The sequence below is a fragment of the Euleptes europaea genome, chromosome 13 (genome assembly GCF_029931775.1).
Source record: "Euleptes europaea isolate rEulEur1 chromosome 13, rEulEur1.hap1, whole genome shotgun sequence".
Classification (NCBI taxonomy): Eukaryota; Metazoa; Chordata; class Lepidosauria; order Squamata; family Sphaerodactylidae; genus Euleptes; species Euleptes europaea.
Window position 1 is genome coordinate 57,627,052 of NC_079324.1, and position 24,904 is coordinate 57,651,955.

Below are 24,904 nucleotides of genomic sequence, written 5' to 3' on the forward strand. Positions count from 1 at the left end.
TTATATTGGTAGCCATTAATCTGCAACAGACAGCACCAGGTTTGCACGTTGGCCATTACTCAAAGGCTAGTTCAGACACAAACAACTCTAGCATTGGGGGAGCGAAATTCCCAGCGTAATTCAACTGATTGAGCGTGCTTAGCTTGGTAGTTTCCTCCCAAGCTCCTCTTTAATTGTTAGACAGCCGCTTGTGTGGGGTTGCCAGCACCGGGGTTGGGAATTACCTGGAGATTTGGGGGCTGGAGCCTGGGCAGGACGTGGTTGGAGGAGGGGAGGGACTTCAAGGGGCTATAATGCCACAGGCTGTTTATGCAGGGTTGATTCTGCTCCGGGCTCAATGCTGATTTTTTAAATCCGACCTTTAAAATGATGCAAGAGGAGAAAGTCAAACAAATTCCACCCCCCCCCCACTCACCGGCTCCTTAGTTCCTATAGCCATTAGCAATAGTCATTTGCATAGCTAAACTGCAGCTGGGATTCTGCATGCTTCCTTCAGTGAATGCTTTAATGCGGGGGGGGGGGGGCGGGAAGCAAATACAAAAGGTTGCATTAAAGGTGCTCTTAAGAAATGCAAAGCAGATATGCACCGGCTTCGCAGTGACATCTGGAATGATGGTTCAGCGTGAAGAAATTTTTTAAAAAACGAGCACTTCAGCCTGGAACACGCTACTAATTACCTTTCCTTTCCTTTTATCCCTTAGAAGCTCCTTGATCAATTGATCTTGAGCAGCATATATCTAGTGTTGGAGGGATATAAGGACTGAAACAAATCTTGCCACTGACAATGTAGCCTTGGGGTCCCTATCACTTAGTAAAAAAGGCATTATGTCAGTCACAGAGGCATTGGATTTGTATATTAAAAGGGGGGAAATATAGTGCGATTGAAGTTCCTTGTAAAAGCGGCATTCCAAAAGGGCATGGGCTAATGAGTCAATAGAGCCAGAAGAGCAAGGGCAGATCCTGTCTGAGTATGGTATATTCAGAATTCTGCCCTGCATTACCATAGAAGGGTTAGCATTCAATCTAGCCAAGCAAAAAGCTCTACAGAGACGAGGAGTTGTTAGATAATATGTATAGGCAGGCAGGCTACTAATTACCAAGCATAAATGACCATAAAGTCCACCTTCCAAAGCAGCCATTTTCTCCAGGTGAACTGATCTCTGTCACCTGGAGATCAGTTGGAATCCTAGGAGATGTCCAGCCATCACCGGGAGGTTGGCAACCCTAGTCCTGTGCCAGGAACTCTTGTAAGTTAAGGATTTCACAGTGAGTAAAGACGTCTTTGGATTTTCTAGTTCTAATGTGAAAACCTCATAATTTGTTCTTGAAGATAAGTGTCCTTCAACAGATTTGAACAGATTTGTAACAGTGGAAGGACTTCAGTGGGGTATAAGGCCGTAGAGTCCACCTTCCAAAATGGCCATTTTCTCCAGGTGAACTGATCTCCATCTCCTGGAGATCTGTTGTAATAGGGGGAGATCTCCAGCCACCACCTGGAGGTTGGCAACCCTACGTTTGTGGCTTGCAAGCTGGTGTTTGCCGACTGCTTTGGTTGGTAGAGTACCAGAAAGCTTCCCAGCTGCATTGTGGCTCAAAAAAATTCATCAAAATAAAGCCATGGGACTCGTAGTTTCTTAGGAGGAGGTGCGGTGCTGGTGTCTCCTCCTACTGACTCAGATGCCACCCTTGAAAGACAGCTTTGACATCTGGAAAGGGATTTGCATGCAGAGTGTGGGAATACACATTAGAAATGTCCTCGCTTTGGTTTCCAGTTTGATTTGGGAAATCCACTGATCTAGGGAGGTCGGCCTCCAGGGGACCCTGGGATCCCCCAGAATTACATCTCATCTCCATAATATAACAGTTCCCCTGGAGAAAATGTGTACATTGGAGGGTGGACTCTATGGCATTGTGCCTCACTGGGGGAGGGGCTGTGGCTCAGTGGTAGAGTAGCTGCTTGGCACGCAGAAGGTGCCAGGCTCTGTTCCCGGCATCCCCAGTTAAAGGGACCAGGCAAGTAGGTGATGTGAAAGACCTCTACTTGGGACTCTGGAGAGCTGCGGCCAGTCTGATTTGTGATGGACCAAGGGTCTGATTCAGTATAAGGCAGCTTCCTAGGTTCATGTGAGGTCCCTCTGGTCCCCAGGGTCCATCCCCAAATCTCCAGGAGTTCCCCAACCGGGATCTGGCAACCCTACCCCTCCATCCCACACCGGTGGCCTGGGGTGACCTGGCAACCCTACGCTGATTTCCACTAGTTTTCTCTGCTGGGTGCTTAGGGTTGCCAGCTCTGGATTGGGAAATACCTGGAGATTTTGGGGGTGGAGTCTGGGGGTGGCTGGGTTGGGGAGGGCAGGGAATTCAGCAGGGTATAAAGCCATAGGGTCCTCCCTCCAAAGCAGCCATTTTCTCTAGGGGAACTAACCTTGGTCATCTGGGGAACAATAGTAATAGCTTAGGGTTGCCAGGTCCCTCTTCACCACTGGGGGGAGGTTTTTGGGGCAGAGCCTGAGGAGGGTGGGGTTTGGGGAGGGGAGGGACTTCAATGCCATAGAGCCCGATTGCCAAAGCAGTCATTTTCTCCAGGGGAACTGACCTCTATCAGCTGGAGATCAGTTGTAATAGCAGGAGATCTCCAGCTAGTACCTGGAGCTTGGCAACCCTAGATATAGTAGGAATGCAAGATTTGCCGACCACCCTGGGAACTCTTAGCCTAGCTGGAGGGGGAAAGGCATTATCATTCTCCAAAGTTGATTTACTTCCCTCCTTTCCTCTAAATGTCCACAAGTTTCTTTACGATGTTTGGCATTTGAAGGTAATTTTAAGAGCGAGCGCTCGCAAAGAATCATAATGGTGGAACATGCCCTGTTGGGCCCTGGCCTTTGGCAGGTGGTTTTCGAGTGTGGTTGCGCAACAGGGGCGTGGGCCTATTTGTCACAAAAGGTCACACCCTTCAGGTTGAGTGCGTTTTGAAATTTTTGCGTGTGTCTGCGAGGCAGTCTTCCTGGGTCGCCCCCTCTCCCAAATGACTCGGGGTGAAAAGTGACAGCAAATCTATACTTCAGTGTAAACCGGGGGGACTAACCAGACCACTTGGCATTTGTGGTGCCCGAAGATGGTTGTGCTCCTTCAAAGAGCAATTGCTCCTTCGATGAGAGAGGGAGACGCTGAGTAGAAGAAGGTTGTTTACAGGGAAGGTATCAAAGTAGCAAAAGGCCTTACCCAAGGGATGTCGAACTCGTTACGAGGGCCAGATATGACTTAAATGTCACTTGGTTGGGCTGGGCCATGCCTTGCTGGGCCAGGCCATGCCTTGCCAGCCCAGATAGGGTCTGGGAGCGGGGGGCCGGCTTGCGGGTCACATCAGAGCTCTCAAGGGGCCGGATCTGGCCCACAGGCCTTATGCTTGACACCCCTGCCTCAACCCATGCTCAGTAGCAGCCGTGGACACTCATGAACACACATGAAGCTGCCTTATACTGAGTCAGACCATTGGTTCATCAAGCCCAGTATAGTCTACTCGGACTGGCAGCCGCTCTCCAGGGTCTCAGGCAGGGGCCTTTCACATCACCTAGAGCCAGAGCATTTTACCTGGAGATGCTGGGGATTGAACCTGGGGCCTTTTGTATGCCATCTGGAGGAGGAGGAGAAGAAGAAGAGGTTTTTGCATGCCAACTTTCCCTTTTAAGGAGAATCAAACCGGCTTACAATCTCCTTCCCCTCCCCACAACAGACACCTTGTGAGGTAGGTGGGGCTCAGAGAGCTCTAAGAGAGCTGTGACTAGCCCAAGGTCACCCAGCTGGCCTCATGTGTAGGAGTGGGGAAACCAACCCGGTTCACCAGATTACAGTCCGCCACTCTTAACCACCACACCACGCTGGCTCTCAGGTCAGTCCCCCTGACTCCAGGGGGACTCCATAGCATTATAGCCTACTAAAGGCCCCTCCCCTCCCCACACCCTGTCCTCCTCAGGCTCACCCCCAAATCTCCAGGAATTTCCCAACCCTGGAATACTTCAGGATACAATGGTTCCATATTAACATACCACACCCTCATGAGCACGTTATCTGGATACTTACAGGACAATGATTAGCACATTACCTTTGATACTTTTTGCAGGACAATGATTCAGCTCAAACCCAACCCCCTTCTGACTATATATTACTCTTCCTACACCCTTGACACTGAGAGACACTGTCCTTCAGTGTTACTCCTCTGAAGATGCCGGCCACAGCTGCGGGCGAAACGTCAGGAAAGAAAATACCAAGACCACGGTCACACAGCCCGGATAGCCTACAAGAACCAATTCCCAACCCTGGAGTTGGCAAACCTAGCTGGGGGTGAAGATATTGCCTAGAAGAATGTCTCACTCTCCACCCCCACTCACACCTGGTCAGTTTGGCCCGCAGCAGGAGAAAGGAGACCTGGAGCCTGATGTAAGGGAGCTGGTAATTTTGTTGCAGGCTCGAGTCAAACAGAAACCATTGAGCACTTTGCAGCTGCTACGGTAGAAAGAGTCCTTAAGAAAAAGAAGAGGCCCTGCCTGTCGTTAAGGGAATGCTTTGGACTCCCTTTCCTTTGCTTTCCCAGGTTAGGATCTGTGTCTGATCGGAGTCGTCCTTTGAAGGGTGCCGAAGATCATGTATTTACAAAGGTTGCGACGTTCATAGCACTTGGTTCTCAATTATACCTGTGGTTGTAAGCGGTTCCATTTCAAGTTTATGATAAAATATGTTGCTTTGAAAGACAAAAATACTCTTGGAGTCCCTCTCTCTCTCTCACATACACACACCCGTTCCTTGAAGAAGAGAGCCAGCGTAGTGTAGTGGCTAAGAGCGGTGGTTTGGAGCGGTAGGGTCTGATCTGGAGAACCGGGTTGGATTCCCCACTGCTCCACATGAGCGCCGGAGGCTAATCTGGTGACCTGGATTTGCTTCCCCACTCCTACCCATGAAGCCAGCTGGGTGACCGTGGGCTAGTCACAGCTCTCTTAGAGCTGTTTCAGCCCCCACCTTCCTCACGGGGTGTCTGTTGTGGGGAGGGGAAGGGAAGGTGATTGTGAGCCAGTTTGACTCTTCCTTAAGTGGTAGAAAAAGGTCGGCATATAAAAACCAACTCTTCTTCTTCATCATCTGAACTGAGCCGCAGTGGTTTGCAACCCGTGTTAACAGCACAGCGTCTGCTGGCAAAGTCAGAGTTCGGATTCCACAGCCGACTCGCTAAATTACCTAATCTTCTCGAACGCTGTCTTAGTAGTAACCTTTGCTTTAAAAAAAGAGGATTGCGTTTTTAAGCTCGTGATTAAGTGTCAGGCTCCGTAGAGAGAGCAACTTTATTAAAACTGTGACAGACTGCGTGGGGGGGGGGTGCGGATCGGAGCGAGACGGAAAGAATGAGTCAGAGTGGCATTTAAAAGCTCCCCCTTTAAAAAAACGCACCTTGTACTTCACTCTTTCAAAAATGTACATCAGCTGAACATAAGAGAATTTTTTAAAGGCCAGTGACCTGAAGAGAGCCGCCATCAGATCAGGGTGGGGGGCGGCTGGAGCAGGTACCAAATCTACAATTTCCTCCAGAGTGGGAGAAAATGCAGAACGGTGTCGAAGCGCTGGGATCACATCAAGGGCCGGCTTATGCAGTTCCGTGGGCAGGAAAGCACCCTTTCCCCATGATCAAAAACCTCCCTGCCCTGACGGGATCTCAGAGCTAGATAACAAAATGCCACAGCCATTTCTCTGATGCACCAACCTTCGCACATCGAGCCCACGCAGAAGAAAAAGAAGGGTTGGTTTTTTATATGCCGACTTTCTCTACCTTTTTAAAGGTTCCTCCTTGACACCGGCGGGAGGTTTTTGGGGCGGAGCCTGAGGAGGGTGGGGTTTGGGGAGGGGCGGGACTTCGACGCCATAGAGTCCAATAGCCAAAGCAGCCGTTTTCTCCAGGGGAACTGATCTCTGTTGCCTGGAGATCAGTTGTAATAGTAGGAGATCTCCAGCTACCACCTGGAGGTTGCTGTGCAAAATAACAGCCTGCTGGCTCCAAGAAATAATCACGTATTACTGTTCAAACCATCCAAGTACTAGCTGGAGATCTAGGGTTGCCAGGCCCCTCTTTGCCACCAGGGTCTCAGGCAGAGGTCTTTCACATCACCTACTTGCCTGGTCCCTTTAACTGGAGATGCCGGGGATTGAACCTGGGACCTTCTGCATGCCAAACAGATGCTCTGCCACTGAGCCACAGCCCTTCCCCATAAACCTTGAGACATGGAGCTGCCTTATATTGAGTAAAACCATTGGTCCATCAAGGTCAGTATGGGCTATTCAGACTAGTGATGACTCAGTCTTCAGGAGGGTCTCAGGCTGAGGACTTTCACATCACCTGATCCTTTTTAAATCAGAGGAGCCTGGGGACCTTTTGCATGCCAAGCCGATGTTCTGCCACTGAGATTTTCCATGGTGCACGTTTCTGCTCTTTGCTGATGGGGCTGTGGATTCAGTTGTTTTGTGTATGCCCTTTTACTGGTCTTTATACCCAATTCATGTGGCAGGTGTCAACAGAGATATGTCACGATACAGAGGCAGGCAATGGCATTTTTTTTTTACAGTAAGAGTTGCTCACCTGTGGAATCAGCTACCTAGGGAGGTGTTGAGCTCCCCCTCACTGGCAGTCTTGAAGCGGTGGCTGGACCAACACTTGTCAGGAATGCTCTAGGCTGATCCTGCATTAATAGGTTTGCCAACCTCCAGGTACTAGCTGGAGATCTCCTGCTATTACAACTGATCTCCTGCAGATCGAGATCGGTTCCCCTGGAGAAAATGGCCGCTTTGGCCATTGGACTCTGTGGCCTTGAAGTCCCTCCCCTCCCCAAACACCACCCTCTTCAGGCTCCACCCAAAAAACCTCCCAATGGTGGCAAAATGGTGGCTGCTAACATTCGTTTAAATAGCCTAAGAGGACCCAGCTGTTGCTGGAGGGAGATCCTACTCCTCATTGCTGTCAGCTGGCATGGTTCTCAGCAGAGCTTGCAGTCTCGCACTTCTACGCTGGAGGGTTCTACCCCTTTGGCGCCGCTGCTGTAGCGGTGGTGGGGGACTGCGGCTGGGTCCAGGTGAGTCCTCTGCTCTGGGTGGTTGTAGGCATGGGGTACAGTCATCTGTCTGCACCTGCTCTGCCTGCTGTGGTTCCAACCTGTCACTGGCAAAAGTTTCCAGCTCTTCTACTCCTGAGGAAGCCTCGGCAGACTGATCTCTGGCAGAAGCTTCAGCAGGCTGGCCCATGACACAGGTATTCTCCCCCCACCCCATTTTATTCTTTGTCCACAACAACTTGATCAAAGTGAGAAAAACCTGAGCTCTAGATAATTATACTTTTGAGCACGAGCCCAAAAATGTTTCTGATTGCGTCAACATAAAATTGTCTCACACCTTGCCTGTCCTGCGGCTTTGAAGCACTAATGAATGCATCACGCGCCTCCCTTCTTGCCTTCCTTCTGTGTGGGGGATTTTTGGAGCGCAGACTGTTAATTCTAATGACTCTTTTTTGCCATCAAGTCACAGCCGACTTATGGCAACCCTGCAGGGTTTTCAAGGCAAGGGCAGAACAGAGGTGGTTTTGCCATTGCCTGCCTCTGCATAGTGACCGCAGACTTCATTGGTGGTCTCCCATCTAAGCCGGGACGTGGCCAGAGGAGGGAACCAAGATGGTGAGGGGTCTGGAGACCAAGTCCTATGAGGAAAGGGTGAAGGAGCTGGGTATGTTTAGCCTGGAAAGGAGATGTGAGAGGTGATATGATCACCATCTTCAAGTACTTGAAGGGCTGTCATATAGAGGAGGGTGCCAAGTTGTTTTCTCTTGCCCCAGAAGGTCGGACCAGAACCAATGGGTTGAAATTAAATCAAAAGAGTTTCCGTCTAAACATTAGGAAGACCTTTCTAACCGAGTGTTTCCTCAGTAGAACAGGCTTCCTCGGGAAGTGGCGAGCTCTCCTTCCCGGGAGGTTTTTTAGCAGAGGCTAGATGGCCATCTGTCAGCAATGCTGATTCTATGACCTTAGGCAGATGATGACAGGGAGGGCATCTTGGCCATCTTCTGGGCATGGAGTAGGCGTCACTGGGGGTGTGGGGGGAAGGTAGTTGTGAATTTCCTGCATTGTGCAGGGGGTTGGACCAAATAACCCTGGTGGTCCCTTCCAACTCTATGTGTAGGAGTGGGGAATCAAACCCAGTTCTCCAGATCAGAGTCTACCGTTTCAAACCACCGCTCTTAACCACCACACCACACTGGCTCCCATCTGGATAAAGCCCAAAATATCCAGCCTTTGTTCTAGAAAGCTACTATTGGCTTCAAGGAGAAGACCACTAAAATTCCACACACGGAGCTTCCCCTCCTAGTCAAAGGGACAGCATTTAGCTCCTAGGCAAGGGGACCAGTCTGGGCTACCCAGCGGCTTTTGCCACCCGGGTGTTTTTGGACCGATCCTGCCCTTCCATACATTTCCTGTGCTTGTAGCCAAGAACATCTTCTAATTGACAGACAGATGTAGGCAAGCTGGAACGTGTCCAGAGGAGGGCAATCAAGATGGTGAGGGGTCTGGAGACCAAGTCCTATGAGGAAAGGTTGAAGAAGCTGGGTATGTTTAGCCTGAAGAGGAGAAGACTGAGATGGGATATGATAACCATGTTCAAGTACTTGAAGGGCTGTCATAGAGAGGATGGTGTCGAGTTGTTTTCTGTTGCTCCAGAAGGGCAGACGAGAACCAGTGAGTTGAAATTAAATCAAAAGAGTTTCCGTCTAGACATTAGGAAGAATTTTCTAACAGAGAGGTTCCTTAGTGGAACAGGCTTCCTGGGGAGGTGGTAAGCTCTCCTTCCCTGGAGGTTTTTTTAGCAGAGGCTAGATGGCCATCTGTCATCAATGCTGATTCTATGACATTAGGCAGATCATGAGAGGGAGGGCATTTTGGCCATCTTCTGGGCATGAAGTATGGGTCACTGGGGGTGGGGGGAAGAGGTAGTTTGGAATTTCCTGCATTGTGTAGGGAGTTGGACTTGATGACCCTGGTGGTCCCTTCCAACTCTATGATTCTATGACTCTTTCAGAAGGGCTTCACCTTTGAGCTGAAGTGATGAGATGGAGCAGGGAAGAAGAGGAGTAACTCTTCCCCTCCCCTCAACCCTTGTCTAATTAAACTCCAACAATTTGAAAAAAAGATGAGGCGTTCCGTAGTCTGCTGGCTTGAAATATGAAATAATAATGTAATGAAACACCAACCTCGGAACTTGGGGAGGTGGGGATAAGGTCGCGATTAAAGGAAGAGATGAATTAAGAGCCTAAACACTCCGGAATTACGCTGTCGTTTGTTCTTGCCTTTGGAAAGTTGCATTGCCGATGCCCGTTTGTATTTAATGGTGTTTCATCAGGCTTGTGTGGAGAAGCACTGAACAAGCATGGAATTCATAAGTGGAGAGTGAAATGAACAAATGAGGCTGAAATCCCAATAGAGCTAAATAAATTTGCCCCAGATCTTGTTGATTTTCCTTTGCGTGTTTTGATAGCAAATTTGGCCGAATATTATCCGGCTAAGCTATGGGAGAGGAGCCCCATGGTGCAGAGTGGTAAGCTGCAGTACTGCAGTCCAAGCTCTGCTCATGACCTGAGTTCGATCCCGATGGAAGTTGGTTTCAGGGAGCCGGCTCAAGGTTGACTCAGAATTAAAAATAAAGGAGAGCTGGATCCGCATATGTGGCCTCAAAGAAAAACTGGGGGGGAAGGATTAAAAAAATTATTTAAAATTGCTGTTGGCTGATTTTTTTCAGGAAGATGAAGCAGTTGTGGAAGGAATGATTATAACAGCCTATAGAGTCAACTCTGCTTATGCAACAAAAAACAAAGTTCCAAGGGATTGCCTGGTTCAACTTTTTTACAGAAGTCATTGGGACCTGATTCTGAATGAGCATTACTTGACTCTATGGCATTGAAGCCTCTACCCTCCCCAAACCCCCTCTCCTCAGGCTCCACCCCCAAAATCTCCAGGTATTTCCCAACCCGGAGCTGGCAACCCTAACCATGCCGTACAATACAATCAGGGTTTTTTACCTGTCTGTTCTCATACAGCCCAACTGAGTTTTACTATCTTCTCCACCCCCTCCTTGCTGCGTAAGTGCTCCATTCAGCTGGCAGTTGTTTAAATAGGCAATTAAATGAGTCACAAATCATATACATCAGTCATAAGTAAATGCTGTTTTTAAAATAAAATCCTCCCCTTCGGTGTTCATCTGAGTAATGTCTGGTGTCGCTAACGGCTGCCAATTGGTTTGAATATTCATGTATTTTTATTTATTTACGTTATTTACAGTCCTCTTTCTTTTCTTGGATTCGGCAGATTCCACCGAGTGAGTCAATACAATTGACTGGATGGGGCATTCAATAAACAATGCAATCGAGTTAGGGTTGTAGAACCAACCCGAAGTCTAAAAACAGAACTTAAGCAAAGCATAAATCTGAACATGATACATCAAATAATGCAAAATTCCATAGCAGGACCCTAGTTTCAGGAAACTATACATAGTAATATAGAGCACAGCCTCTAATAATGTCTCCAAGTAACTTTGTGAATCATTTAACACAGAGTTAGGGTTGTAGAACCAACCCGAAGTCTAAAAACAGAACTGAAGCAATGCATAAATCTGAACATGATACATTAAATGATGCAAAATTCCATAGCAGGACCCTAGTTTCAGGGAACTATACACAGTAATATAGAGCACAGTCTCTAATAATTTTTCCAAGTAACTTTGTGAATCATTTAACACAGTGCGACTCTATTGCCTGTGCCGAAAAACCCTTTTGAATAATTCAGTTTTGCATAGTTTGTGGAAAGCCGATGAGTGGGAGCTTTCCTGACCTCCTCGGGCAGGCTGTTCCACAAGACGGGAGCTACAGTGGATAAGCAGCTTCTTTGTAAATGCGCAGTGTTGCAAAATCCTGACGTGAACGCGTTTGGCAGGTGTTTTGCTGCTGTTCGGCATGAACACATTCGTGGCGACATTTGCGGCATCTCTTTGACTTTTCCTGCCAAATATCCTTTGTCGACTGCTTAATGAGGAATGGGGCTCTACTGATACAATCCCGATCCTACTGTTTAGTGGATCCTACTGACCAGATTGTGTTGCCTGCTTTTGACATGCACAGCCCATGACATCTCTTCAAGAAGAGGTTGTAAAATTAGTTGGGTTCACAAGCGGGCTACTGAAGAGGCACAGAGACATCTAAGTAGTAGGTCTCAATTAAAAAAAACCCTGCATTGTTTCTTTTTGTTGTGTACCTTTTAAAACATGGAGGCACTACTGGTAGATGAGGGGAGACTGCCGCCATAAAGTACTAACCGCGTGAAAAAGTACTGAAGTGTAGCATACTGGACGCGTCTGAGTTCTCTTGGACAAATTCGAACGGCTCGCCAAATGATTGGCTCCCTGCTTGTGACTGGCATGTGGGACACGAGCTGAGCTGGCAGGCGATCAGCATGCCTTACCTGCTTTTGGAACTCAGCAGGGAAATACAATTGGCGGAGCAACAGGAACCTGGAACACAAAGGAGACCGAGCGTGGTTGAGGGTTAGTTTTCCCTCCAGTAAATGCGGCGTTGTAATTACAGCGCTGGTTTTCACTTGACAAGAGCTGTCTCGCCGCTATACCGGTCCCTGTAGAAAATGGTTGAATTGGTTCTTAAAACTCCATTGGACAGTCATCATTTTTCGCCTACGCTGATTTCCCCCCCCTTTTTGTTGCTGATTAGCACTTCCCAGCATTGCAAATCATGTCAGGAGCCTTCAGTTCCCTGTTGGGGAATAACAGGGAAAATGGCTCATTAAGAGAGACTGGCACATTACAAGGCAAACGAGACCTGTGGAGAGATTTGCTGGAATCGCTTTTCAGCGCTTGGCTACTAAAGGAGGGAGAAAGCGGGTTTGCATTCTGCATTTCCAGCACAGGGAAACTGGGACACATCTGTGAAGTCTCATTACAGAGGCTGTTCGTGGTATGGCAGTAGTGTGGGAATTGCATCGCCATGGGTTCTTCTCCACCTGCTGCCACTGGTGTGGGAATTACATAGCCATGGGTTCTTCTCCACCTGCTGCCACTGGTGTGGGAATTACATAGCCAAGGGTTCTTCTCCACCTGCTGCCACTGGTGTGGGAATTACATAGACATGGGTTCTTCTCCACATGCTGCCACTGGTGTGGGAATTACATCACCATGGATTCTTCTCCACATGCTGCCACTGGTGTGGGAATCACATCACCATGGGTTCTTCTCCACATGCTGCCACTGGTGTGGGAATCACATCACCATGGGTTCTTCTCCACCTGTTGCCACTGGTGTGGGAATTACATCCCCATGGGTTCTTCTCCACATGTTGCCACTGGTGTGGGAATTACATCACCATGGGTTCTTCTCCACCTGCTGCCACTGGTGTGGGAATTACATCCCCATGGGTTCTTCTCCACCTACTGCCACTGGTGTGGGAATTACATCACCATGGGTTCTTCTCCACCTGCTGCCACTGGTGTGGGAATTACATAGACATGGGTTCTTCTCCACCTACTGCCACTGGTGTGGGAATTACATCACCATGGGTTCTTCTCCACATGTTGCCACTGGTGTGGGAATTACATCACCATGGGTTCTTCTCCACCTGCTGCCACTGGTGTGGGAATTACATTGCCATGGGTTCTTCTCCACCTGTTGCCACTGGTGTGGGAATTACATTACCATGGGTTCTTCTCCAGAGTGCCAGCATGGTGTAGTGGTTAAGAGTGGTGGTTTGGAGCAGTGGACTCTGATCTGGAGAACCGGGTTTGATTCCCTCTCCTCCACGTGAGTGGCGGAATCTAATCTGGCAAACTGGATTTGTTTCCCCACTCCTCCACATGAAGCCAGCTGGGTGACCTTGGACTAGTCACACGCTCTCAGCCCACCTACCTCACAGGGTGTCTGTTGTGGGGAGGGGAAGGGAAGGTGATTGTAAGCCGGTTTGATTCTTCCTTAAGTGCTAGAGAAAGTCAGCATACAAAACCCACCTCTTCTTCTTCTCTACCTCTTGCCGCTGGTGTGGGAATTACATAGCCATGGGTTCTTCTCCACCTGTTGCCACTGGTGTGGAATTACATTGCCATGGGTTTCCACCTGTCTCTATGTGGTTTAACATGCCCTGAACTTGTGCGAGTTTTACTCATAAGGCATTCAAGAATCAAACTTACCGGTAGGTTTGCAGTGCCTGCATAGAATCCAACTTAGGTTTGCAAAGCCTGCTTTCTCTTGAGTCTAACACCTCTGGTGTGCTTTCCAACAAGCAGGGGTACATTTCTGTGGTTCCACCAAGGATCACTTTGTCACCCATGTAGATATGTAAAATTTCTAGAAATTATGAAGTTATGGGGAGGGGTCCATTGGGGGGGACAGAAATGTGGGAGAGGGATAAATTAAAATGTATAGGATCCGTGCTCCCCCAAAAATTCCTCTGGAAAAAATGGGAAGAAAAAAGTCCTCAGACTGTCATGCTATGTAGTTTGAATGAGTAAAAGTTATCTTCCAAATAATTCCTTTTCAAGAAATAAATATTGAATAGGAGGGGCTTTTAATGCTCCCCCAAATTTCCCAGTTTTGCCATGGGATTTTTTTTAAGTCTTGAGGGAAACATCTTTATTTCCTGTAGACATTTTCCCATTTTCTCTGGGTCTTCAGATCTCACTTGTCCCTTCCACGATTACAAACTACTGAATCCTCATCTCTGCCTGTTGCAGAAGGACTCTCAACTTTTTAACCAGCCCTTTCTGTTATGCCTTTCACTGTGTGTGTGTATTTTTTAAAACCCCTGTGGAGGCCAGCCTTGGGTATCAGATCTACGGATGAATAATGTAGCAAAACCAATTGAAAGGCGCCAAGAGAATTTATCAAAAGGTAACTCACCTCTCCAGTTTACTCTTTTGCTATGTATTTTGAATAAAAATCCAGATGTAGCTTTAAACAGCAAGGAAAGCAAACGGTGTTCTCTTGAGCACCGTTATGCGCAAGATAACAGCATCCAGTGATGTGCAACAGTATATACCTGCCAGAAAGTGAGGCAAAAGGAGAAACAAAACAAAAAGAATGATACAATATGGGAAATAGTGACATAATAGTGAGAGCCAGTGTGGTGTAGTGGTTAAGAGCGGTGGATTGGAGCGGTGGACTCTGATCTGGAGAACCCTGTTTGATTCCCCATTCCTCCACATGAGCAGTGGAGGCTAATCTGGTGAACTGGGTTTGTTTCCCCACTCCTACACATGAAGCCAGCTGGGTGACCTTAGGCTAGTCACAGCCCTCTCAGCCCCACCTACCTCACAGGGTGTCTGTTGTGGGGAGGGGAAGGGAAGGTGATTGTAAGCCTCTTTGATTCTTCCTTAAGTGGTAGAGAAAGTCAGCATATAAAAACCAACTCTTCTTCTAGTCCAACAAATCAAAGGAGAAATTATCCCTACTAATAAAGTCACTTCCTCTAACAAAATTCATAGATGGAAGTCACTTTTCTCCCTTAAAACTATCAAGCTTCCCCTGTCTTTTTATCTTGAATGTGTGTGCATGCTGGGTACTCTTCTACAATTGCAGTGTGAAATAGTAGCCCTTCCAGTGTCGTGTAGTGGTTAAGAGTGGCCAACTCTAACCTGGTGAACTAGATTGGTTTCCCCACTCCTGCACATGAAGCCAGCTGGGTGACCTTGGGCAAGTCACAGTTTGATTCTCCTCTGTGTTTGCATTTGGGGAAAATGAATTGCAAGCACTGTTATTCTTCAGGGTTCATCTGTCCCTTGGGCTTATGGAAGTTAAATCTTTGAGCAGTGGGAGAGGAGAAGGCGGCATTAGGAGCATGCCTAATATATTAGGTGTTGTGGAACATAGGCAGGATAATGCTGCTGCAGTGGTCTTTCTTGTGGGCTTCCTAGAGGCACCTGGTTGGTCACTGTGTGAACAGACTACTGGACTTGATGGGTCGTGGTCTGATCCAGCATGGCTTTTCTTATGTTCTAGTGAACATTCATGCAATTCATGTTCACACAGCTGACTTATGGTGACCCCTTTTTTGGGGGGGGGTTTCATGGCAAGAGACTAACAGAGGTGGTTTGCCAGTGCCTTCCTCTGCACAGCAACCCTGGTATTCCTTGGTGGTCCCCCATCCAAATACTAACCAGGGCTGACCCTGCTTAGCTTCTGAGATCTGACGAGATCAGGCTAGCCTGGGGGGACTAATTTTGAACAGATTGTAGGACAGTCTTGTTTCTCTAGGGTGCATTTAACCTCAGGACCAAACATCTCGGCTTTTAAATGAGTGCAATGCAGTCTGTTTCATAAATATAGCAGGAAGTTTAGTGCACGCAGCAATGCGTAAACAGAGGGGGAATGGGGCTGTAACCCTTGGTTAGATGAGTAGGGTTGTTAAAATTTCTGCTCAATGGTGTGCGCTGTCAAGTTGCAACTGACTCGTGGAGACCCCATGAAGTTCCACTTCATGGAGTTTTCAAAGCAATAAATGAGCTGAGGTGGTTTTCTATTGCCTTCCTCTGCCTAGTAGTGCCGGTCATCTTTGGTGGACACTAGGGTTGTGCATATCGATAAACCTGAGCCGAAAATAAACCTGAAATTAGCAGGTTCGGCAATATTTGTGTTTCAGTTTTATTGGATACCAAAACCTGGTAATTAAGCCGAAGCTGAATAGCCGGTTGCCAAATCACCCGAATAGTTTTTTTTTTTTTGCTTTCCCCAGGCTTTTTCCTATGGGAATTTTTTTTAAATGATCTCTCTCTCTCTCTCTCTCTCTCTCTCTCTCTCTCTCTCTCTCTCTCTCTCTCTCTCTCTCTGTGTGTGTGTGTGTGTGTGTTAAGTGCCATCAAGTAGTTTCCAACTCATGGCGACCCTATGAATCAATATCCTCCAAAGTGTCCTATCCTTAACAGCCTTACTCAGATCTTGCAAACTGAGGGCCGTGGCTTCCTTTATAGAGTCAATCCATCTCTTGTTGGGCCTTCCTCTTTTCCTGCTGCCCTCAACTTTTTCTAGCATGATTGTCTTTTCCAGTGACTCTTGTCTTCTCATAATATGTCCAAAGTATGACAGCCTCAGTTTAGTCATTTTAACTTCTAGGGTCAGTTCAGGCTTGATTTGATCTAAAACCCAGTGGTTTGTTTTTTGGCGGTCCAGGGTATCCGTAACACTCTCCTCCAACACCACATTTCAAAGGAACCTACGTTCTTCCTATCAGCTTTCTTCATTGTCCAGCTCTCAGACACATACATAGTAATAGGGAATACGATGGCATGAATTAACCTGAGCTTTGGGGGAGGCATTTTTGGAGGTAGAATCCCCAAATATGCAGGGTAGCTTCAAGGGACTCTCCTTGCACAAACCACAAAGGTTGGTGAAGATTGGGTCAGGGGGTCCAATTTCATCGGGTCTGGAGGGGTCACCTCCCTTCCTCCATAGAGAAACATTGTAAACTTTACCATAGTCTGTGCTATTACGGCTGCTTTGGAGAATATATAGCATAATAATTTTATTTCTCAATTAGATGAAGGCCCATCTAATATTGTGTTCCCAGTGCTGGCCAACCAGATGCCCCTAAGAAGTCCACAGGCAGGCTATGGAGGTGATGCTTGTGATCGTCAGCATCTGGCCATCCATTGTACGCAGTGCCTCTGAACGTAGCAATTCCAGTTAGCAAGCACATCTTAATAGCTGTTGATCTGTCCTCTGAGTCTGTCTCTTCTCATCATTTGCAGTCCATCTCAGAACTGAACAGACAAGCAGATGTCCCATGAGACGCATCTGCTTTTGTCCAGTTCCTGCCAGTGATGGAGCTCAGAGGCTCTGTGTACCAGAGAGGCAGAGGAGCTGTCCATGCGAGTGAGGATCAGGAGCATGCCTATTATATTAGGTGCTGTGGAACACAGGCAAGATAATGCTGCGGCAGTCGTCTTGTTTGTGGAGATTCTAGAGACCCCTGGTTGGCCACTGTGTGAACAGACTGCTGGACTTAATGGACCTTGGTCTGATCCAGCATGGCCTTTCTTATGTTCTTACGTGGTGATGGCTACCAACTTGGAAAGTTTTAAGAGGGGAGTGGACATGTTCATGGAGAAGAGGGCTATCCATGGCTACTAGTCAAAATGAATACTAGTCATGATGCACATGTATTCTTTCCAGGATTAGAGGAGCATGCCTATTATATTAGGTGCTGTGGAACATAGGCAAGATAATGCTGCTGCAGTTGTCTTGTTTGAGGGCTTCCTGGAGGCTTCCTAGAGGCTGGCTACTGTGTGAACAGACTGCTGGACTTGATGGACCTTGGTCTGATCCAGCATGGACTTTCTTATGTTCTTATATTTTTATCCAGAAAGGATAGGGGAGCTGTCTATCCAGTTTAGAGCCACAAAACAAGGGACCTCTCAGGAAGAGTTATTGTACCCGCAAGGGAAAGGCAACTACCGAAGGGCTTTATAGCTAACAATATAGCTATAAAAGCTATATAGTCAAAGGAGGTAGACAAGCTGGAACGTGTCCAGAGGAGGGCAACAAAGATGGTGAGAGGTCTGGAGACCAAGTCCTATGAGGAAAGGCTGAAGGAGCTGAGTATGTTTAGCCTGGAGAGGAGAAGACTGAGAGAGGATATGATAACCATCTTCAAGTACTTGAAGGGCTGTCATAGAGAGGAGGGTGCCGAGTTGTTTTCTGTTGCCCCAGAAGGTCGGACCAGAACCAACGGGTTGACATTAAATCAAAAGAGTTTCCGTCTAGACATTAGGAAGAATTTTCTAACCGTTAGAGCAGTTCCTCAGTGGAACAGGCTTCCTCAGGAGGTGGTGAGCTCTCCTTCCCTGGAGGTTTTTAAGAAGAGGTTAGATGGCCGTCTGTCAGCAATGCTGATTCTTTGACCTTAAGCAGATGATGAGAGGGAGGGCATGTTGGCCATATTCTGGGCATGAAGTATGGGTCACTGGGGGTGCTGGGGAAGGTAGTTGTGAATTCCTATCCATTCAATAAAGCTGTGGGTGGGTGCAACTGTAACCATTTTAACCATTTTAAAGCAGACTTCTGCTGTCCCTTGCCGTAATAACCAGTAATTTGTCGCATTAACTGTAACCATTTTAACCATTTTAAAGCAGACTTCTGCTGTCCCTTGCCGTAATAACCAGTAATTTGTTGCATTCCTTGCCTTACCCACCAAGAGCATCAAGCCCTTGTAAAGAAGAGACAAGCTTATTTTGTGTGTGTGTGTCGTGAAAAGAAGGTGTTGGTGTGAACGGGAAGGGGAAAGTAGGAGGAATTAGCTCAGATCTCTGTTCTATCTCCCCGGCCTTCCTCAGTAACAGCGCCCTTGGTCCTTCAAGATCAGTATTGTCTACACAGACTTGCTGCAGTTCTCCAGGATCTCAGTCAGAGGTCTTTCAGATTACCTACTACCTGATTGTTTTTGACTGGAGATGATGGGACTCGAACCTGGGACCTTCTGCATACCAAGCAGATACTCTACCACTGAGCCAGGGCCGCAGATCAAGGTCTTTCCCATCACCTACTACCTCCTCCCTTTAACTAGAGATGCCAGGGATTGAACCTGGGAATTTCTGTGAGCGAAGTGTGTGCTCTGTCATTGAGCCACAGCCCCTCTCCTCAGTAACAGCACATAATCCTGTACTGTTGTACGTTAATATTGCCTTGCTGATGACTCGCAACCCACACCATAACTAAAATCAACTCAGTCACTGCTACTTAGGCTTACCAGGTCCCCCCTCTCCTCCAGCGGGAGGTTTTTGGGGTAGAGGTGAGGTGAGATTGCATGTGCGCACGGCCACACTGACGCGATCGCGTCACTTCCGGTTTACACCCCAAAGTGCCATATCGCAAGGGGCCTTAACCACTCAGACTGGGAGTTTGAGTGGTAAAAGAACCGTTGCGATGCGGCGCTTCTGGGTGTAAACCAGAAGTGAAGTGGCATGGCGTGCAGGGATGCATGCAAGCCGATCTTCAGCTGGTTGGCGACCTTCGCCGACCTTCAGCTGGTTGGTGACCTTTGCCGACCTTCAGCTGTTTGGCGGGCAGCCAGGTGGATTGGCGGGGGTTTGCTTGCCACCACCTGGCACTTGGCAACCCTATTGCTACTGGAAGGTGGGGTGGGGTGGGTGGGGTGCTGAGAAAGCATCTGGCTATCACAGAGGGCTAACTTAAAACATGACAAAACATAGCAAAGGCCTCCTGTTCCTGATCTGGAAGTTGCTGAGGATGCCTGGCTGCCCCTGAAAACAGCAGCCCCGAGGCTCTCCTCTGCCTCCCATAATGCCGAGTAAAAAAGAAAAAGCACAGTGCGAAGGCATTGCATGGAGGTATTTTCCTTCCAACTGCCAGTGAACTGGGGTAGAGCAGCGCGTGGCTAGAGGGCGTCTTGTCACATCTTCTGGGAGACAGAGGAGAAGCCAACGCGAAGCTACTGCTTTTCATGGCAGCCATGTGCCCTTCCAGTTCTGCCCTACATCATGCACTGGTGGTGGTGGAGGAAAGTGCTGTCATAGGGTTTTCAAGGCAAGAGACATTCAGAGGTGGTTTTCCAATTGCCTGCCTCTGCGTGACAACCCTAGACTTCCTTGCTGGTCTCCCATACTAACCAGGCCTGACCCTGCTTAGCTTCCGAAATCTAACAAGATCAGACCATCCTATGCAATCCAGGTCAGGGCTATTTTGGACTACTCATAAATAAATGTAACATTATGTGGCTCATTAAGCAGTTCGAGGCACAAGAAAACTCCCTAGGAAGAAGAAGAGGAGTTGGTTTTTATATGCCGACTTTTTCTACCACTTAAGGGAGACTCAAACTGGCTTACAATCACCTTCCCTTCCCCTCCCCACAACAGACACCCTGTGAGGAAGGTGGGGCTGAGAGAGCTCTAAGAGAGCTGTGACTAGCCCAAGGTCACCCAGCTGGCTTCATGTGTAGGAGCGAGGAAACAAATCCAGTTCACCAGATTTGCCTCCGCCGCTCATGTGGAAGAGTGGGGAATCAAACCCGGTTCTCCAGATCAGACTCCACCACTCCAAACCACCGCTCTTAACCACTACATCATGCTGGAATGGGAGACAAGTTGGTGTTTTGAGCTAGTGAGCTATTAGCTTTTCCCCTTCTTGTACCAGTGGTCTGGAGACCATGAAAAGGCACAGTCCAGATTATTAGCGGTTGGCAGAGCCTCTCTTCATGCCGTCAGGAATCCAGGGCTGTTTTGGGAGGGGGGATAGGAGTGGTGGTTAAAAATGCCAAGATTTATCTGCCAGTTTGGTCTTACTGCAGTCTTTTAGGGGTTTAATTATGCAGGCCTTTAGAGCAAACATAAACAGAGCACAAAGGGAGGCCATAAACTCTGCCAAGAGAGCAGAACATAAGAGACATAAACTTTAAAAACAGTGCTGCTTGCTTAAGGCGCCCCTCTCCTTCCTCCCATTCCCATGCATCACAATGTCCACAGCCCTGTCCCCACAATGGTTATGTATGGAGGGTGGGGTTGCCAGCCTCCAGGTACTAGCTGGAGATCTCTTGCTATTATGACTGATCTCCAGCCGACAGAGATCCGTTCCCCTGGAGAATATGGCCACTTTGGCAATTGGACTCTATGGCACTGAAGTCCCGCCCCTCTCCAAACCCCACCCTCCTCAGACTTTGCCCCCAAAACCTCCTGGCGGTATTGAAGAGGGACCTGGCCACCCTAAAGGAGAGGAAGGAGAAGAACCACAGAGGCAAGCTCTGCCCCTGACCATTAAAGGCTCCCCTGAATAAAGTGTGCATAGAGCCCACCCTGCATACAGTTATGTATGTGATCAGTAGGGTTGCCAGCCTCCATGTGTGGCTGGAGATCTCCTGGGATTACACCTGAGCTCCAGGCGGAAGAAATCAGTTCCCCTGGAGAAAATGGCCACGTTGGAAGGTGGACTCTATGGCATTGTACCCCACTGTTGCCTCTTGCTGGTCCTCCAGAGCAACTGGTTGGCCACTGTGTGAGACAGGATGCTGGACTAGATGGTCCACTGGCCTGATTCAACAGGACTCTTTTTAAGTTCTTATAAAGGTCTTGGCCTCTATTGCCTCTTGTTGGTCCTCCAGAGCAACTGGCTGGCCACTGTGTGAGAAGGAATGCTGGACTAGATGGACCACTGGTCTGATCCAGCAGAGCTCTTCTTATGTTCTTATGAAGGCCTCGGCCTCTCTGCCCTTCTGATGGACCTCCATAGTAACTGGTTGGCCCCTGTGTGAGACAGGATGCTGGACTAGATAGATCACTGGTCTGATCCAGCAGGGCTCTTCTTACGTTCTCATGAAGGTCTTGGCCTCTCTGCCCTGCTGCTGGACCTCCATAGTAACTGGTTGGCCCCTGTGTGAGACAGGATGCTGGACTAGATAGATCAGTGGTCTGATCCAGCAGGGCTCTTTTTATGTTCTCATGAAGGTCTTGGCCTCTCTGCCCTGTTGCTGGACCTCCATAGTAACTGGTTGGCCCCTGTGTGATACAGGATGCTGGACTAGATAGATCACTGGTCTGATCCAGCAGGGCTCTTCTTATGTTCTCATGAAGGCCTTGGCCTCTCTGCCCTGTTGCTGGACCTCCATAGTAACTGGTTGGCCACTGTGTGAGACAGGATGCTGTACTAGATAGAGCACTGGTTAATCCAGCAGGGCTTGTAGGTTCTTACATTCAGCTGGATGTGTTGGGGAGGGAGAACTAGGTGCTGCAAACCTTCTTGGGTTGCCAAGGTCCCTCTTTGCCACACGCAGGAGGTTTCTGGGGTGGAGCCTGAGGAGGGTGGGATTTGGAGAGGGGGAGGGACTTCAATGCCATAGAGTCCAATTGCCAAAGAGGCCATCTTCTCCAGGCGAACTGATCTCTATCGGCTGGAAATCAGTTGTAATAGCAGGAGATTTCCAGCTAGCACCTGGAGGTTGGCAACCCTACCTCCCCCACCCCACACACATATGTACCCTGCATACGAATTTGTGTGAACAGGGCTACTCTTCACAGTGTTTGGCAAGAAGAAAATAAGCGGGCTTCTGGGGAAAAAGTGTAAGGATAGAAATGCCGCAAAATAATTAAAAAAGAAAGAAAAGAGGACCGGGATCTATCGGTCCCAAATTTGAAGAATTCTCTGTACAATTGAAACTGTTGGTGGATTGAGAGTGATAAAATGCTCAATTTGGAATTGCACGGGGTTCTGGGTTAACTCATTAGCTCGCTTGATTAACGTGCCGTCAACAATCGCCCATGACCTTGTCCCTGTTTCACTTCTCTTATGAAAAAAAATCACTAAAGTTAAATGGAAAGGAACGGGCTGCAGTTCGCATCGGAAACTGCCCTGCCCTGAGTTCCGTCTATCGGTTTATTTATTATTTTATTCCCCCACCCCTGGGGAATTCAGGGCGGTCTGCATGGGGGATAGGTTAGATTGACTGAACGGGAATTTGAATCCTGGTTTCCCTGGCCCACGTCTAGTTCTGTCTGTTCCACGACACCGCCTTAGGGTTGCCAACCTCCCGGTGGTAGCTGGTGATCTCCTGGGATTACGACTGATCTCCAGGCACCAGAGATCAATTCCCCTGGAGAAAATGGCCACTTAGGAGGAGGAAAAGGAGAAGGAAAAAAAAGAGTTGGTTTTTATATGCTAACTTTACCACTTTACCACTTACCACTTTACCACTTAAGGAAGAATCAAACCAGCTTACAATCACCTCCCCTTCCCCTCCCCACAACAACCACCCTGTGAGTAGGGTTGCCAGATCCCTCTTCGCCACTGGCGGGAGGTTTTTGGGGTGAAGCCTAAGGAGGGAGGGGTTTGGAGAGGGGAGGCACTTCAATGCCATGGAGTCCAATTGCCAAAGTGGCCATATTCTCCAGGGGAACCATTCTCTATCAGCTGGAGATCAGTTGTAATAGCAGGAGATCTCCAGCTAGTACCTGGAGGTTGGCTACCCTACCTGTGAGGTAGAGGGGGCTGAAAGAGTGTGACTAGGCCCAAGTCACCCAGCTGGCTTCGTGTGTAGGAGTGGGGAAACAAACTAAGTTCACCAGATTAGCCTCCACTGTTCATGTGGAGGAGTAGGGAATCCAACCCGGCTCTCCAGATCAGTCTACCGCTCCAAACCACCTCTCTTAACCACAAAACCAGGCTGACTCTCTTAACTAGTACACCACTACACCATGCTGGAAGGTGGACTCTATAACAGTACAATCCATTGAAGTCCCTCCCCTCCCCAAACTACGCCCTCTTCAGGTTCCACCCCCAAAATCTCCAGGTATTTCCCAGCCCGGGGCTGGCATACCTAAACCAGCTCCACTTTCTGAAGCTGCTGTGACAATTATGTATCGAGCATCCTGCACAGATCAAAAAAGAACAGAAAAAAAATCAACAAGGGGGCCTATAGGGTTGCCAACCACCAGGTAGTAGCTGGAGATCTCCTGCTATTACAAGTGATCTCCAGCCAATAGAGATCAGTTCCCCTGGAGACAATGGCCGCTTTGGCAATTGGACTCTAGAGCACTGAAGTCCTTCCCCTCTCCATGTTGGATTGTTAAATTAGCAGAGTGCACAAAGGCTGTTGTGCGCAGAGAAGCCCATCCAAACCTCCGTGTGTGTCAGGAATAAAATGGCTAGGAGCTTTTTTGTCTATTTAACTAATGTGCTTCATTTATTGTAGGAAATCCATTTCTGGATAGGATAAAGTATAGTTGCCTGTCTATTCTAACTAACTAGGATGGAGGGAGATCCAGGACATGCGTCCTTCCCTCATTGGTGGCAAGATGGAGAAAAGTTTCCCTAAGAGTAGCAATCTACATATCAAATGGACAGGTCAGAGCAGTAGAGAAAGGATGCCTCAGTGTCTTGTCCCCTCTATCTCTCTGACTCACTAGTCTTCTCCCCCTCTGGAGTCTGAGGTTAAGAGACAGTGCAAAGTTCTTCACTTCCAACACTCCCTGCCTTCCTCAGGCTCCGCCCCCAAAACCTCCCGCCGGTGGCAAAGAGAGACCTGGCAACCCTATACAGGTCTCAGGTATTTGTTTCTGCCAACTGAGGGGAGCTGGTGGTGGAGGCGGGGCAACGATATCGCGTGGCTAGCTCTTGGCTTGTGATTGATGTCACATTGTGTTTTATGTTCTTCCAGATGTCAGTAGGGATAATGGTAGGAATTGTTTCCTTTGCTATTCATTGATACGTATTTCCCCCCAACTCCAGCTCTCTGCTTTATGCTGGCTTTGCAGATTCTATTGTATTTTTCAAGCCTGTTTAGTATTCAGATGGGATTCAGACATTATTTTTGCATACAATATCTGTCGTTTATGCATATAATGTAGACTGCTGATTTAATTATGCACATAAAGTGGAGGAGTGCGTCTCTTTTGTAAGAAAAAATTCAGTGTGGGGAAATGGGAAAGTATGTGGAAATAGAGGATCACAGGGGAAGTTTGCATGAGATAGAAATGGGGATTTTCAAGACTGAACAGCAGGTATGAGGCATTTGAAATCATGCCTAGTCGAATGCACGAAGCTGCGTTATACTGACTCACACTGGTCCATCGAGGTCAGTATTATCAACTCAGACTGGCAGCAGCTCACGAGTTTCAGGCTGTCTTTTGTGTCACCTACTACCTGGTCCTTTCAGCTGGAGATGCTGGGGGTTGAACCTCGACCCTTCTGAATATAGTTTTCCCCTCCTCCATTTTGTCCTCACAACACTCCCAGGTTAGGGTTGCCAACCTCCAGGTGGTAGCTGGAGGTCTCCCGCTATTACAACTGACCTCCAGCCGATAGAGATCAGTTCTTCTGGAGAAAATGGCCACTTTGGCAA

General features: G+C 48.2%; 1 protein-coding gene across 1 annotated transcript in view; it reads left to right on the forward strand.

The window, feature by feature from the left end:
• Positions 1 to 24,536: 24,536 nt before the first annotated feature.
• The window catches only part of TMEM132D (transmembrane protein 132D), a 315,677-nt gene continuing 315,309 nt past the window's right edge, over positions 24,537 to 24,904 (forward strand). The window contains exon 1 of the mRNA XM_056859081.1: positions 24,537 to 24,563. Coding sequence (XP_056715059.1) covers positions 24,537 to 24,563 — 27 coding nt within the window. The remainder of the gene's footprint in view (positions 24,564 to 24,904) is intronic.